The following is a 14,102-nucleotide window of genomic DNA, read 5'->3' as shown; positions in this document are numbered from 1 at the left end:
TACACAATGAAAAATCAGCATTAAAGGGATGGTATAGTTTTTTGTAGAAATGGGGATTCAGTTTTCAACATTTAAAGAGATGATTGGAAACCAATTATACAATGTATGAATTACTTAAGAGCATAAAATCCTAACACTTGGAGATCCAATTTGAAATGGTTGTGATATATAGAAGGAAAAAAAAAGTAAAATGATTTTTTTTTTTATTGCAAGTGATACACAAATTGTCCCTATTCAGTTTTCAGAAGTAGCCACAACAAAATTCATGGGTATACATACTGAGTTGTGACTCGAATCAATGACCTGACTGCTAGACAGACATCAATATCTACTCGATCACTGGGGTTCTACGCAGCAGGTATTGCTTATTTATTAAACTTGATATTCTTGTGTCAAGTTGTTTTTTATTGAAACTAAATGGCAAACTGCCCTTCATCAATGCAAGTAAACACTTTAAACTATTCAATTTTTCAGTAGTAACTATCTTGATAAAAATAGGGCATACATACTCAGGTTGGTCATAAAAAATATAGAATATGATTGAATGTGATTATGATGGTAAATATCTGGGGAATATTGTTCCCTTGAAATTACTCAAATACTGATCCAGATTGACAACTTGTCAATCTGGAACAGTATTTGAGCAATTTCAACTGATTCCACCTCAATAATTATGCAAAAATTTGTTTAAATGGGTATTTTGCAAAATTATTTTGCAAAATACCCATAAACATGGTTCTCCACACACTAAACGAATGGGGGACAAAGGGCATGCATACCCAGGTTGGTCATAAAAATATAAGAATATGATTGAATATGATTATGATGGTGAATATTTGGGAAATATTGTTTCCTTGACAATCTGGATCAGTATTTGAGTAGTTTCAACTGATTTTACTTCAATAATTATGCAAAATACCCATAAACGTGGTTCTTCACACACTAAATGAATGGGGGACAATCTGTCCCATACGTAACTGTCCCATACGTAACAGGTCATGTCTGTCTTCAATTAGAACCTGTAATTAGAGCTTTTTGCCTAATGACATGAAACTTACCTGTGATAATCTTGAGTGTTGTGACTTTCATCACAGTGAGTTACAAGTTGTAGAATGATATACTTTCAGAGAGTTTTGAGGTTGAAAAAAATGTTCAAAAAAACAAAATTTTTCTGGTCCCATACGTAACGGCACATATTTTCTCTTCCAGAATATAATTGTCAAGGTCATTTTTCTCAATTTTTTACATGATTATACTTCTTCTAGATATCAATCACCATGATGAAGTTCAATATGATCAAAGGCCATTAACACTATTTTTCAGGTCATAAAAGTCTCTGAATGTCCCATACGTAACGTGCGCGTTATCTTGGACTTGTCCGCATGCTGAAAATCGCCCGTTTTCCTAATGTCTACCAAGTCTTTTGTTACGTCCTCAACTTCCAGCTGCGCAGCGCCTCGCCCTAGCAGAAACTAGAGCACGTACGTTAGTGCGCATATAGATGCAGACATAAAAAGATGCAATTTTAACTCCCAAGTTCATTGTCCCTACCTGTCAAAATAAAAGTCTTTCATAAAAGCCATGAAAATTCCTGGATCCTACCAAGATGTAATCATCTGTTCCTTGTGTCATTCTCAACCTTTCCTGTAAGTTTCATCCAAATCTTTTCACAACATTTTGAGTTATTTTGCACTTAAACAAACAAACAAACCAACGCCGATGAAACTATAACCTCCTTCCTTGGCGGAGGTTGTTACACTATTCTTCTTCAACAAGCAGAATAAAGGGTTTAGCTGTTTGGAATATATTCAGTGAAATATGTGCCTCATTGCATCATTTTAGGATGAAAAAAGTGAAAACGTGCAGAGGTTCCCATGCATAAACTCTCCTCTGATTGTCTCACTCCCTCCCATTGTCATATTATACTGCAACCTCCTCATCCATATTACCTGTCCTCATACTGGATAAGAAAAATTGGTTCTTACAGATTGGTGGCATCACCTTACGCCAAAAGTGATACATGTATCTACCCTTTTCTGTGATGATCACAAACATTGACAGTTTTGGAGTGGCCCTTGCTCAAAGTTGTTGGAATCATGATCAGCTCCCTTTTCATGTTTCATTTAATACACAAGACGTAATATGTCACAAGTGTAGCGGGTGAAACCCAAGCCAGAGAGGTGTAGGTCTTCAAATAGTCTTAAAAACAAATGAAACTTGAAATCCTAAGCTGCTGACATTTCTGACTCATTTGATTTATAACTGCCATGCTAAACTCTCCACAAGGAACGATATTTTGGAATAAACATGAATTATCAAGGTAAGTAAAGTTTCTTTTTGTTTCAAATTTATGAAGTCGAGTCAGGTTTATGCGAATAGCTCAGTATTACATTGGAGCTATGCAGAAAGTTGCAGAATTTCATTTGGAATAGTCATCATACAGCGATGGGTATTGACAAAAGAGATGCATCCCTGCTGTGATTGCAACAAGAAATACGAGCACACATTGGGCATTATAACATACCACCTTCTGCCACACAGATCTTGTCAATTTTCTCTTACTACATGTTATGAATCATGTTCAGCCCCTGAGCACGTCTCAGAAGACAAAGTGCATCTCACACACAAAGATCTTTTGTTGTGGTTTAAATTTCAGAGTGAGTAGCAAAAGCAAACAAATAAACAAATGCAATTGTAGATAATGCAATACTGGTAAACGTCTTGATTTCTTGTGTAGACTGTTTGACCATTGATGTGCTGTAGTAGTGCCACGAAGGCCCAAGTCATGTTTTCTGGGGATCTTATGAGATGATATGATATGAATAATAACTTCCCCCAGTCTCTGAAATACTTTGTGTATTGCTTTGCACTGAGAGCATTAATACCCCAGCTGAGGAGGGAGGTTATTTTTTCATCTATAGATGTTTGTTTGTTTGTTTGTGTGCAAAATAACTCAAAAAAGTTGTGGACGGATTTGGATGAAACTTGCAGGAAAAAATGTTTTGTAATGACACAAGGAACAGATGATTAAATTTTGGTAGTGATCTGGGCACTTTTATGGATTTTTGAAGGATTTTTAGAAAATCTGACTGAGGTCAATGAACTTGAGAGTTCAAGCTGCACGTACAACACTACTGGAGGTAGGCCTACATGTACTAGTACTACATACATGTACGTGCACAGAAGCGTGTACTCTGCTCGGGCAAGGCGAAGCGCAGCTGGAAACTGATGGCGTAAACAAAATGCTTCTATATTGGGAATTACATGCGTGTATGGGTAGAAATGAGTTGCTGGCTTGGCGGATGTCTGTGCTTCCCGAGTGCATTTATAGTTTGTGTGTTGAGGTGGCGGGAGGGGGGGGGGGAGATAGTTGGAGAAAGATGGAATGGGATGTGTTGTATTACAACTGTATGTTGCGAAGTTTTAAAGATGTGACTTACAATAACTGCAACATAGTGTTTAGTTGAGTTCAATGGGGAGCAACAGAGACAGGATTTTAGATAACACATTTCAGTTTTAATCATTTTCATTTACAATGTATAATACCACAAATAAACCTTGATAAAAGTCAATCCTTCCATCATCTTCAATAGTTTGCTTTGCTATGGCCACAATATCTGTCGATGAGTGCACTTTAAGTTTGTGCCTCGATCAGGCAACACAGAGACATTGTACTTTGAGGGAGAGGAGAGAGGTTTTTTATAACAAAGCAATGTGTCTGCTCCAACCATGAATACTTTATCAGATTAGTGGCTGCTGTTCAGTATGCTCAGGATTAATTCCCAAAGAATGCAATATCCACAGTCACACAAATCGCTTGGAATTTTTAAAGGAGACTTTTACTCCAGCCAGAAAGTTGGACAGAGAGTTGGACTGAATCTCAAGATTGAAGCAGAGACTGCGAATTGATGAAGATATTAGAGAACTATTAGCACTATCAAAATTATGGAGCCCTATCTAAATTCAAACATCAGTTTAGCATAGTGCCCTATAAGCACTTGACACAAAATGTATTGATCTGGACAGTATTATACATGAAAAATCAAGTATGTGAGCTAATGTCACATTGTGTTTTCTTAAAATAAACCATTTTCTGTGATTCCAAGCAAATATTCACAAAGCTCTGTTCTCAACTTCTCTCTGAATTTATTAATCCCATCTTACAAGTTTCAGGGGGAAATGTTTTAACCAGAATCAGTATTTTGCTCATGGACTTTTAAATATAAGGCTATTCATCTACATAATATTATGTCAAGAGACACGTGATTAAATGCCATTGTGACTACTGGCCTCAAAAAGATGATAAACTCCTGTGGCAACCACACACATCTGCAATCCATAAATTCACTCACATTTTCCCCCTGATCTACACACAATGTGCCACTGCTCTTATTCACAGCAAATCCTATATGTTCAGGCCTCGAAATAGGATTTTGGAGGGGCACGGCCATTTAGAAAAGGGCACTTTTTCCAAGAGGCCAGGGCACTTAAGTCAGTCAGAGGGGCACCAAGGCCACATTGGAAAGGGCATGTTTGGTGTTTATGAAAAAAGAAAGAAGAAAAACAAACCGAGAAAAACAAACACACACACACACACACACACACACACACACAAAGTGCAACACACAACAAAAACCTCTTCCCTACAGCTGTAACACATTCCCGATCTCCGCGTTTCTATCAGGTGAAACAACATTTTTTTAAAGAGGAATAAAACAACAGTACCGTATTGATTGAAACTCGACACCCTTTCAGGCCAGCCAGGCTGCCATGAAACTTCAAAGCACATTCCGACAGCTGGCTGGCAAAACCACAAGGCAAAGGAATTTGCGTGCGCGTGTAGATTGCTATGATTAGTCTGTGACAGACAGTTCATGACCTCCAAGAATGCGCCAGTACGCGCGGTTTCTTCTGTTGATTGGTCTCTCTCTCTCTCTCGACCCCTTCCCATTCCCCAGTCTGGCACACCTTGGCAGCGTGGGATTTTTCTTTTTTCTTGGTGAACTTGGAGTTCACTCTTCACTACTCTATAGCTATCTGAATATGCGCTGCCTAGCTAGTACATACTCGCGGCCGCTGCGCTGCGGAGGCAGTCGGGACGGTAAAAGCCGGTCGGGCGTACATGTACGTACACGTCGTCTCGTATCTCGGAAAGATACTTTGAGTTTGAATCAGATATATCGGGACGCGAGTGAACTGAAGGTATGATATTTGAGATCAGGAAAGTTGTTCAAGCTTATTAAAGAGACTTTGAGAAAGGGCATATCATACGTCATAAATAATAACTTTCATTCTAAAAGGGCACCACGGCCCCAAGAAAAAGGGCACATTTTTTTTGGCCGTAACTTTGATAAAAAAACAAAAGGCATTGCGGCCAACGAGAGGGGCACCGACGGCCATGGCCGTCGGTGGCCGTCGGTTAATTCGAGGCCTGTATGTTGCTGGTTTTTTTTTTAAAGTTTCCTTTAAACCAGTATCTTCAGTTTAGGGTAATAGTGAATATCTGCTCCCATCACCCCCCCCCCCCCCCAACCCATGGTACACCTATGCATAAAATGAGGCAGATAGGCCTACTTTTTTTTCAAAAAAGGAGAGTACATTGTAGTTGAGTTATTCATTTTGTACCTTCACGAATGCAATTTGCTTTTGTAGAGCAGTTGAAGTATTCATTTTGTCCTTTGACAATTGCAATTTAGTTGCAATTGAGCTGTTGATGAAAAGATATATCAGTTTTCTGGCGAGAACATTTATTTTTGCAATGTCTTTTTTTTTTCTTTTTTTTTCTTTTTTTTTTCTTTTGAGGGAGCGGGGGATTTGGGCTAGCCTGTAGCTACCTGTATGATAATATGATACAGGCCCAGACACTTCAGTGATACACAGGTATTAAACTGACTGCTTATTTCATGTGCTATACAAAATACTGTAATAGATTACAGCAACTGCCGGCCAAACCTTAGTAGTGAGAAGGGAGTCCATGCAACAATCACGGATTGTTTGGTTGTTCTCTTTTAGATCCCTGATTGTTGTAGACAGATGAATGATTTCAGATGGAGTGAGCGCAAGTGGCTGATGAACATCAGGCAGTAGATCGGAAATAAGGAACAACTGGACGCACTTTGGCAAACCAATGTTGCACGGGGTGTGCCATGATCGCAAAATTTTACTTGTGAAGGGACTTGTGGCATTATCATAGACAAAGCTGTTTTACCCCCAGCTGCTGAATACATGGAATTATGTAGCGATTAATCTGTGAATCAGTGGCATCCTACATGTAGTAGTTGTTGATGATTGTAAATTTGTGACCTTTCAATGAAATATTTAGCAACAATTATTCCCCTTTTCAAGCGCTAATCAGCTGCTGAAAGTAGAAGTCTCTATTCAGACTCAGAGCTTGTGACCAAAGCGGAATCTAATCCCATACCAGTCGGGAGAATAATCACTGGCCCATAGACTCCCAATGCAAAACAAATAGCATCTCTGTGGTCAATATAGCGTGCAATGCTCTCTGTGCAGTCAGTAAACAATGTTTAGCTAGTAAATAATTATGCTGCAAAATGCCCCCCCCCCCCCCGAATAAAAATTCAGTGTGACCATTTAATTTAAAGTCTTAAAACTCTCTACAGCATTTTTTTTGTTTGTCATTTTCTACTTGGTCTGCTTGAAAATCAATAGGGAAATTAAAAAAAAAAAATGTACACACACTGTAAAAACAAGAAAAAGCAGACCATTTTGATTATAATAAGCAACCGAGTAACCCAGATATCCATTGAGCTACAATTTGTACTTATATTAAACCGAATTAAGCCTACTGCCAGTCTTGGATAGAAACTATTTTACCCCGTACTCTTGTGATTCTTCTGGTTCGATAACATTCGCTTGTGCGACAATTGCTCCCATTAAATATCTGTACACTGAGCGGAACAAATTCTACCCACAAACATAACCCTAACTCCAATCCTAATCCTCACATCAAACTAAACCTACATTTGTAAAACCTTGTCACAACCCTAACCCCAACACTATTCAAGTCCTCGGACAAAATAAGACTGGAGCAACTGTCCCAGGAGGGAATGTGGTGTCACCGATTCTTCTACCACAATAACAGAACACAACTGATACCAATCAGAGACATTCAAAACAAGTTTCACTGTTTGGTTAAATTCTCCTTTGTGCCACATTAGGATTCAATTCAAGGCGTTTCCCAAGAATGGATCAACGGCCGTAGCAACTCGCCACCAGCGTGACCAACTTCCTGTGTAGAGAGTCCTATAGTCTAGGTTTTCCCCAGTAAACATGATTGCCTCCAAAAGTAGATGTGCTAAAAGTGTAATAAACTTATGAAGGGGGGGGGGGGTGGACACCAATGCACATTGCAGCTCACACGTAGGGTGTGACAAGAAATGCCTGATTGACTGTTTGCTCAGTGGAATGCAGTCTCCCATGAACCAAGCCAGTGATATTCCCCCATGTCAACCAAGCACTAAGCAGAGTCCCGAATTTAAGCTTTCCAGGCACTATTCAAGCCACAAAACCATTGTTGAGCCTCACAATCAAGGAGCTCCACAACTCCCTGGCCCACAATACCAGCCATGGAATCCCATTTTGTGGTTTTAGTGTCACAGAGAACCCCTTTCTTTCTGTACCACTCTGCAGAATAGCTAAAAGGGCTTAAATCTGAGTATTTTTTTGTTTCTTTTGTGAGTGCTGTCCTTTTGTCAACCACTGCCTTAAATGAAAAGTCTATTTTGATCTCCTCCCATTCATTGGGTCATGCCGATTTGGACAGGTAGGAGGCTTCAACCATTCGAGTGAAACTTTATTTTAAACAAAAGGAGAAAAAAAATAGCCAAAGAAGAGATAATCCTGTGTGTCCCCTATGTGCTGTACCTTCAGCATGCTATATATACTCCAAGGTAGCCATTTGATTGCATTATGGCAGCCTTTTTAGAAATAGCAATATTCTATCTTTGAGATACTTTGTTGGTATGTCTTGAACTGTTAAACCACAAAAATTCTGGCAGGGGCAGACTCGACTCCGCTCCCCGCAGCAGCGACAGCAGTACAGGGCTTTGCATTCTTCTCAGTCAGCGTGTGTGTATGCAGGGGTTACGGGTCATTTCTCTGTGAGCAAGACTGGCTGATTTTGGTAGAAGGAAAGTAGAGTGCGAGCGGAACCCCTGAATGGTAGAGATCTGCCCCGCCCACCCAACTACGGAGATTAGGTGCCCCACCCCCCTCAGTCAGAAGGGTCTCTCCGCTGTCACTTCCTGGCCTGAGCTCCGGTGCTGCAGGAAGTAAGCAGCCCAACTGAACTCCAGGCCTAGCTGAAAGAACAGCCAATGGTCTGTCTGTACGACACCACGCATGCCTGGCTTCCCAATACCAAATCCTGCCTGCCCCAAATGAACACATGATAACTGAAGGGCTGATTGGATATGTGGCACGTCTCCCTCAAGTTATCTGCGACCAAATGCGAGTTTCACTCTCACTCGCAACAATTTTGTTTGCCACATACGATCTCGCCGTCGGTGTTTAGTGCTTCCTGCACAAAGTTTGCCGCCATGTTTTATTCGTTACCACAAACACTGAATGATGCTGAATGAAATTTGAATTTTGTCTTTCTTGCATCTTCTCCCTTTCGCTGCTCTGGACAATCTACTGCATTTGTGTGCTCTCCAAACCCCACCGTGATACCACCCGTCTGGAAATTTATCCCGGAAATTGGACTTTGCTCCTCCAACTGGATGCGTCACCCACGCCATGCCTGCATACACTGGTTCAGCGGTGAGTATGGCTACTCAAATATCGATCAGACATAACATTGTAATCAGTGGCACATGGTTTTCGAAGTGAATGCTGGGCTTGTATTCGATTAACCCTAGCAATTTGCAAAGGCAAGATTTTCATGTGAAGTGCCGTTGAAATAAAGCGATGGCACCCTTGAAGGGATTAAAGACGGGATGTAAAGGGGGGATAAACTTACTCTAAGGTAGCACAGGGATTAAATCAATGTGTGATCATATTGAATCTGAAGACCCCAGACTGCCTTCGGTTAATATGACTTACATCTTAGTTTTAAGACAAGTTGCGATCATGTAGTGTTTGCCTAACTTGTTCTATAATTCTATGTGCAGATTGGAGTGAGTGACATCTAATTAATGCAAGTTATTTTTACGAGACAAGTGGTCTCATTGATCTCATCCACTTCCAGTGGTTTTTAGTGTAGTGATACATGATCTGTGGGTGTGTGTGTGGTGTTTCTTAATGGTTTTGGTGGATAGATTGATCACTTGTCCAGATTGTGTGTCTGTGTGTGTGTGTTGATGGCTGGTCAAGGGAATGTTTCATGGGCCTATACAATGTACATTGTATGAGGTACAGACCATACAATACTAGTAGTAACCTATAACTGCAGTATCGGGCCATAACATTCCATAGTATGAATACAATAAATGATATATAGTTGTAGGCCCTACTGCAAGAGACACAGCTGTCTCATTACCATTGCACCTGTCCTGCATTTAAGGCCTCAGTGTTATTTCAGTAGTGGCGCTGATAGTGTTAATGAGATACTCTCCCTCTGTGTGTGTGTGTGTGTGTGTGTGTGTGTGTTTGTATAAGTGTTTATGTGTATGCAGCTGTCAATGTACACAGACAGATGTCAAATCCTGCTCAAATCCGAATGTCGGCGGACAGCTGCATAGCAGCTTTATTAATTTCAGCGCATTGTGGGTTTTGTTCCAGTTCCTCGGTGATCGATGGATGTAGGTTTCTATGATATATCAATTCAAAGTCAATACATAGCCATCAGTCATGCCCCCACTAGTTTTTGTATGATACACATGTTCATTGTGTTCTAAGATTTCTCCATTTATCTTGCACCCATAATACACGGTGCAATCTGTATTGTGTAGGGTGAACTTCATGCTGTTTTAAATGCAGCAATTGTGTTAATTCAGTATACTGTAAAAGTGGAAATTTTCGCGGTGTTGAAATTTTCGCGCATTTCTCGCAACCAGAAACTAGCGCGAAAAGAAAAGCACACAAATATTTTTGCTTGCCATACATTCCTGTGCGTGATGTCTTGATTCCGCGGAATTATAAACACGCGAAACTCTTCTAACCCGGCCAAGCGCGGAAAATTAGTTGCGCAAAAATATCCACTTTTACAGTAGTCTTGAAACCCTACTGTTTGTGCTTTGTATGTAAATCATCTATTTGTTAGTTTGTATGTAGTTCAAAGTATCTTATCTCAACATTTTTTTTTTTTGATTACTTTCTTTTGCCTGATTGCCTGAGTCCTTTTTAAACAGTGTCAAGTGATATGTTAACTTATTTATTCAAATCCATTTCCATGTTTCTTATGAGCTTTGATAAAGCGAAAGTAAATGAGTACACTGTGTTATGACTCAAACATGATTCGTAGGCTCACATGATTTTGGATGGAGGTTATAAGTGCAGGGTACAGGAAATGAAAGTGACATGTGAGCTGCATTGTACGTGAAGAACTCAAACGAGGATTTAAAGGGAAAAATAAAAGTCTGAACCACTTCAGGGTCGAAGCATCTCATCTCATCATCTCAGTCTTGAAAAAAAGTATTGTAGTGGTCAAGGGAAGAGGATACTCCACCCATAGTCGTTCGCCCTGTGAGAGGACATTTAATCTAGCCATGCTGTAATGTGTACTGGTACCTGATATCGTGTGTGCATTGTTTGCACATCCAATCATTACTAAGTTCACTGAAGGCAGGCAGTGCTAACATGTTTTGTGTTAGGAACATGGTCAAGACAGCCTACACATAAAACATGTGTTTCTTGGCAAGGCACATTCTTCATTCGCCTGTACGTGGGTCGGAAGGGATCAAGGTTCAAAATGTTGATTGAAGGGAAGGGATGAAGAGGAAGTGTTTGATTCCAGATAGATAACATGTCCGGGATTATCGCATTACGCTAGCTGGAACATTTCTATTCTTTAGAGAGGCTGAAAGCCACACCTTTATAAATAGTCACTTAAAGGGGATGGCTAGTAACCGATCAGTGGGAATCAGTGGGAATGCTGAGGGATGATTGTTCCAATCCTTGTGGGATTTATTTAAGAGTACGATCTACTGTTGTGTGAAAATTATTTGCTTCAGAACGGTCTCATATTCAAGTAATGTGCAGATTAATGCCCCGTCACTGACCAGGGACGCTTACCTGGAAACATTAAACTGCACATTACTTGAATATGAGACCATTCTGAAGCAAATAATTTTCACACAAGAGTAGATATATAGTGTACTCTTAAATGAATCCCACAAGGATTGGAACAATCATCCTCTAGCATTCCCACTGATTCCCACTGATCAGTTACTAGCCATCCCCTTTAATACAGGCTTTTGCTTCCTTGCTATTAAAGTTAAAAGGGTTTTTCAAATACCAGAAAATCCTCATAATACAAACTTGAGGAGGGGAAAGGGAACAGGGATAGAATTCAAAAAGACAATGCGATACTCATCACATCTTTTCCAATGAGTACACCACATGGATATAATGCCCAAGGGAAAAATTCCCATTTTGTGAGTGGTGATATCGTGTACAGTGATACTTTATTTGTTGTTGTTGTTATTTCAATTTTAAGCTTGTATCATTCAGTGATGAATATTTACGCCTTATACCTACTAAAATTTATGCAAATATCTTTTTTTTGTCCCCGCCGAACGAGTTCGAGCAGGGGACTATGAAACGGGCTCCGTACGTGTGTGTGTCCGTGTGTCCGTGTGTCCGTGTGTCCGTCCGTCCGTCCGTCCGTCCGTGTGTCCGTCCGTGTGTGCGTCCGTGTGTGATCAAAACGTTCAAAATGCTACTCCTTCGCCATTTCTAACCCAATTTTGATTCTGTTTGCTTTATATGATAGCACTACATGGGAGCTTTGGAACTTCTATACAGAATTTCAATTGTGACCTTTGACCTTGACCTTTGACCTATATTGTACATTTTGCTTCAAAATGCTACTCCTTCGCCATTTCTAACCCGATTTTGATTCCGTTTGCTTTATATGATGGCACTAGGTGAGGGCTTCAAAACTTCTACACAGAATTTTGACCTTTGACTTCTTTGACCTTTGACCTTGATTTTTGACCTACATTGTACATTTTGCTACAAAATGCTACTCCTTTGCCATTTGTAACCCGATTTCAATTCCGTTTGCTTTAAGTGATGGCACTAGGTGAGGGCTTCAAAACTTCTACACAGAATTTTGACCTTTGACTTCTTTGACCTTTGACCTTGATTTTTGACCTATATTGCACATTGCCTACAAAATGCTACTCCTTCGCCATTTCTAACCCGATTTTGATTCCGTTTGCTTTATGTGATGGCACTAGGTGAGGGCTTCAAAACTTCTACACAGAATTTTGACCTTTGACTTCTTTGACCTTTGACCTTGATTTTTGACCTATATTGTACATTTTGCTACAAAATGCTACTCCTTTGCCATTTGTAACCCGATTTCAATTCCGTTTGCTTTAAGTGATGGCACTAGGTGAGGGCTTCAAAACTTCTACACAGAATTTTGACCTTTGACTTCTTTGACCTTTGACCTTGATTTTTGACCTATATTGCACATTGCCTACAAAATGCTACTCCTTCGCCATTTCTAACCCGATTTCGATTCCGTTTGCTTTATGTGATGGCACTAGGTGAGGGCTTCAAAACTTCTACATAGAATTTTGACCTTTGACTTCTTTGACCTTTGACCTTCATCTTTTTACCTATATTGTGCATTTTGCTACTAAATGCTACTTCCGGCGGGGACATATATTACGCACCGCGTAATTTCTACTTTTCCTTGTTTTCTTTGAGAAACCCAAATTCAAATTAATTTCGCTGCATTATTGCCACAATTTTGGACATTCTAAAACAGACTATCACCACCCATCATTGGCCGTTTTTGTGTACATTTTCTGGCATCTATAGTCTCAGTTCAAGGGGCATGGTGCCATGAGCAAGGTATTGTCTTATAGCTCACTTTCGACTTTACAATTGTAGATGAACAATGAATTGAATGTGAGTATAAAAGTATTGTTAATCAGTGTACACGTTGTATTTGTATTGGCTCAGCTGATATCTCTTGAAATGTGATAAAATAGGATTTATAATCCTGAGAACTATGTGTACCATATTTGAAAGCTTTAGAAGAGTCAGGCTTTATGTTTAAAGGGGAAGGCTAGTAACTGATCAGTGGGAATCAGTGGAAATGCTGGGAGATGATTGTTCCAATCCTTATGGGATTCATTCAAGAGTTCATTGTATATATCTATTGTTGTGTGAAAATGATTTGCTTCAGAATGGTCTCATATTCAAGTAATGTGCAGTTTAATGCTTCCAGGTTAGCGTCCCTGGTCAGTGACGGAGCATTAATCTGCACATTACTTGAATATGAGACCGTTCTGAAGCAAGTCATTGTTACACAACAATAGATATACAATGAACTCTTGAATGAATCCCATAAGGATTGGAACAATCATCTTCCAGCATTTCCACTGATTCCCACTGATCAGTTACTAGCCTTCCCCTTTAAATACTTTGGTTGAATTTATTAGTGCATTGAGAAACTTTCCAAAATTGTTGGATTTAGGAAACAACTGTGACAGTGGACACTTCACACAAATGTACATATGCAATGTGTAGTATGTACAATGTTCATGTACTGTAGGTTTTGTTTGTGTTATAGTATTCTCACCCAATCAGCAGGCATTTATTCTTCAGAACACATTGGGTTGCCTGTATCAGAAAAATGTGTCTTACCCAAAACCGTTGCATTTATTTAAGTCATTATGGTACTGATATAATGCCCCTCACAGGCAATAACAAGTTTTGTATCAATTGGTAAAGAATACAATGGTATCTATAGAATTTGTGAGCTCTGTGCTTTAACATGTTATAGACAATGATGCTTCAGCCTCATACATGTACCGTACAATTGTACATGTACAAACTTGCTCAGTACAATTGTACATGTACAAGCATTTACAACCGACCGGTATTATGCCTACTATTACTGTATTACACTTGTATATAAGGGAATGCAAATAAGAATAGCTTTAGCGCCAAACCTGTGG

General features: G+C 39.7%; 1 protein-coding gene across 3 annotated transcripts in view; it reads left to right on the top strand.

The window, feature by feature from the left end:
- The first annotated feature begins 8,569 nt into the window (after positions 1–8,569).
- Positions 8,570–14,102, top strand: part of LOC139738464 (septin-7-like) — a 116,567-nt gene continuing 111,034 nt past the window's right edge. For 2 of the 3 annotated variants that reach the window (XM_071649091.1, XM_071649090.1), the window contains exon 1: positions 8,573–8,784. In XM_071649091.1, coding sequence (XP_071505192.1) covers positions 8,761–8,784 — 24 coding nt within the window. In that variant the 5' untranslated portion in view covers positions 8,573–8,760. Of the gene's footprint in view, positions 8,785–14,102 lie in introns of all 3 variants that reach the window. The other variant, XM_071649089.1, reaches the window with a different exon arrangement.

This window comes from Diadema antillarum, unplaced genomic scaffold, assembly GCF_040938485.1.
Source record: "Diadema antillarum isolate AM-2024a unplaced genomic scaffold, OU_Dant_1.0 seq00000744_RagTag, whole genome shotgun sequence".
In the NCBI taxonomy this organism is placed as follows: Eukaryota; Metazoa; Echinodermata; class Echinoidea; order Diadematoida; family Diadematidae; genus Diadema; species Diadema antillarum.
Note: the sequence above shows the minus strand (reverse complement) of the source record. Positions and strands in the feature narration are given on the sequence as shown.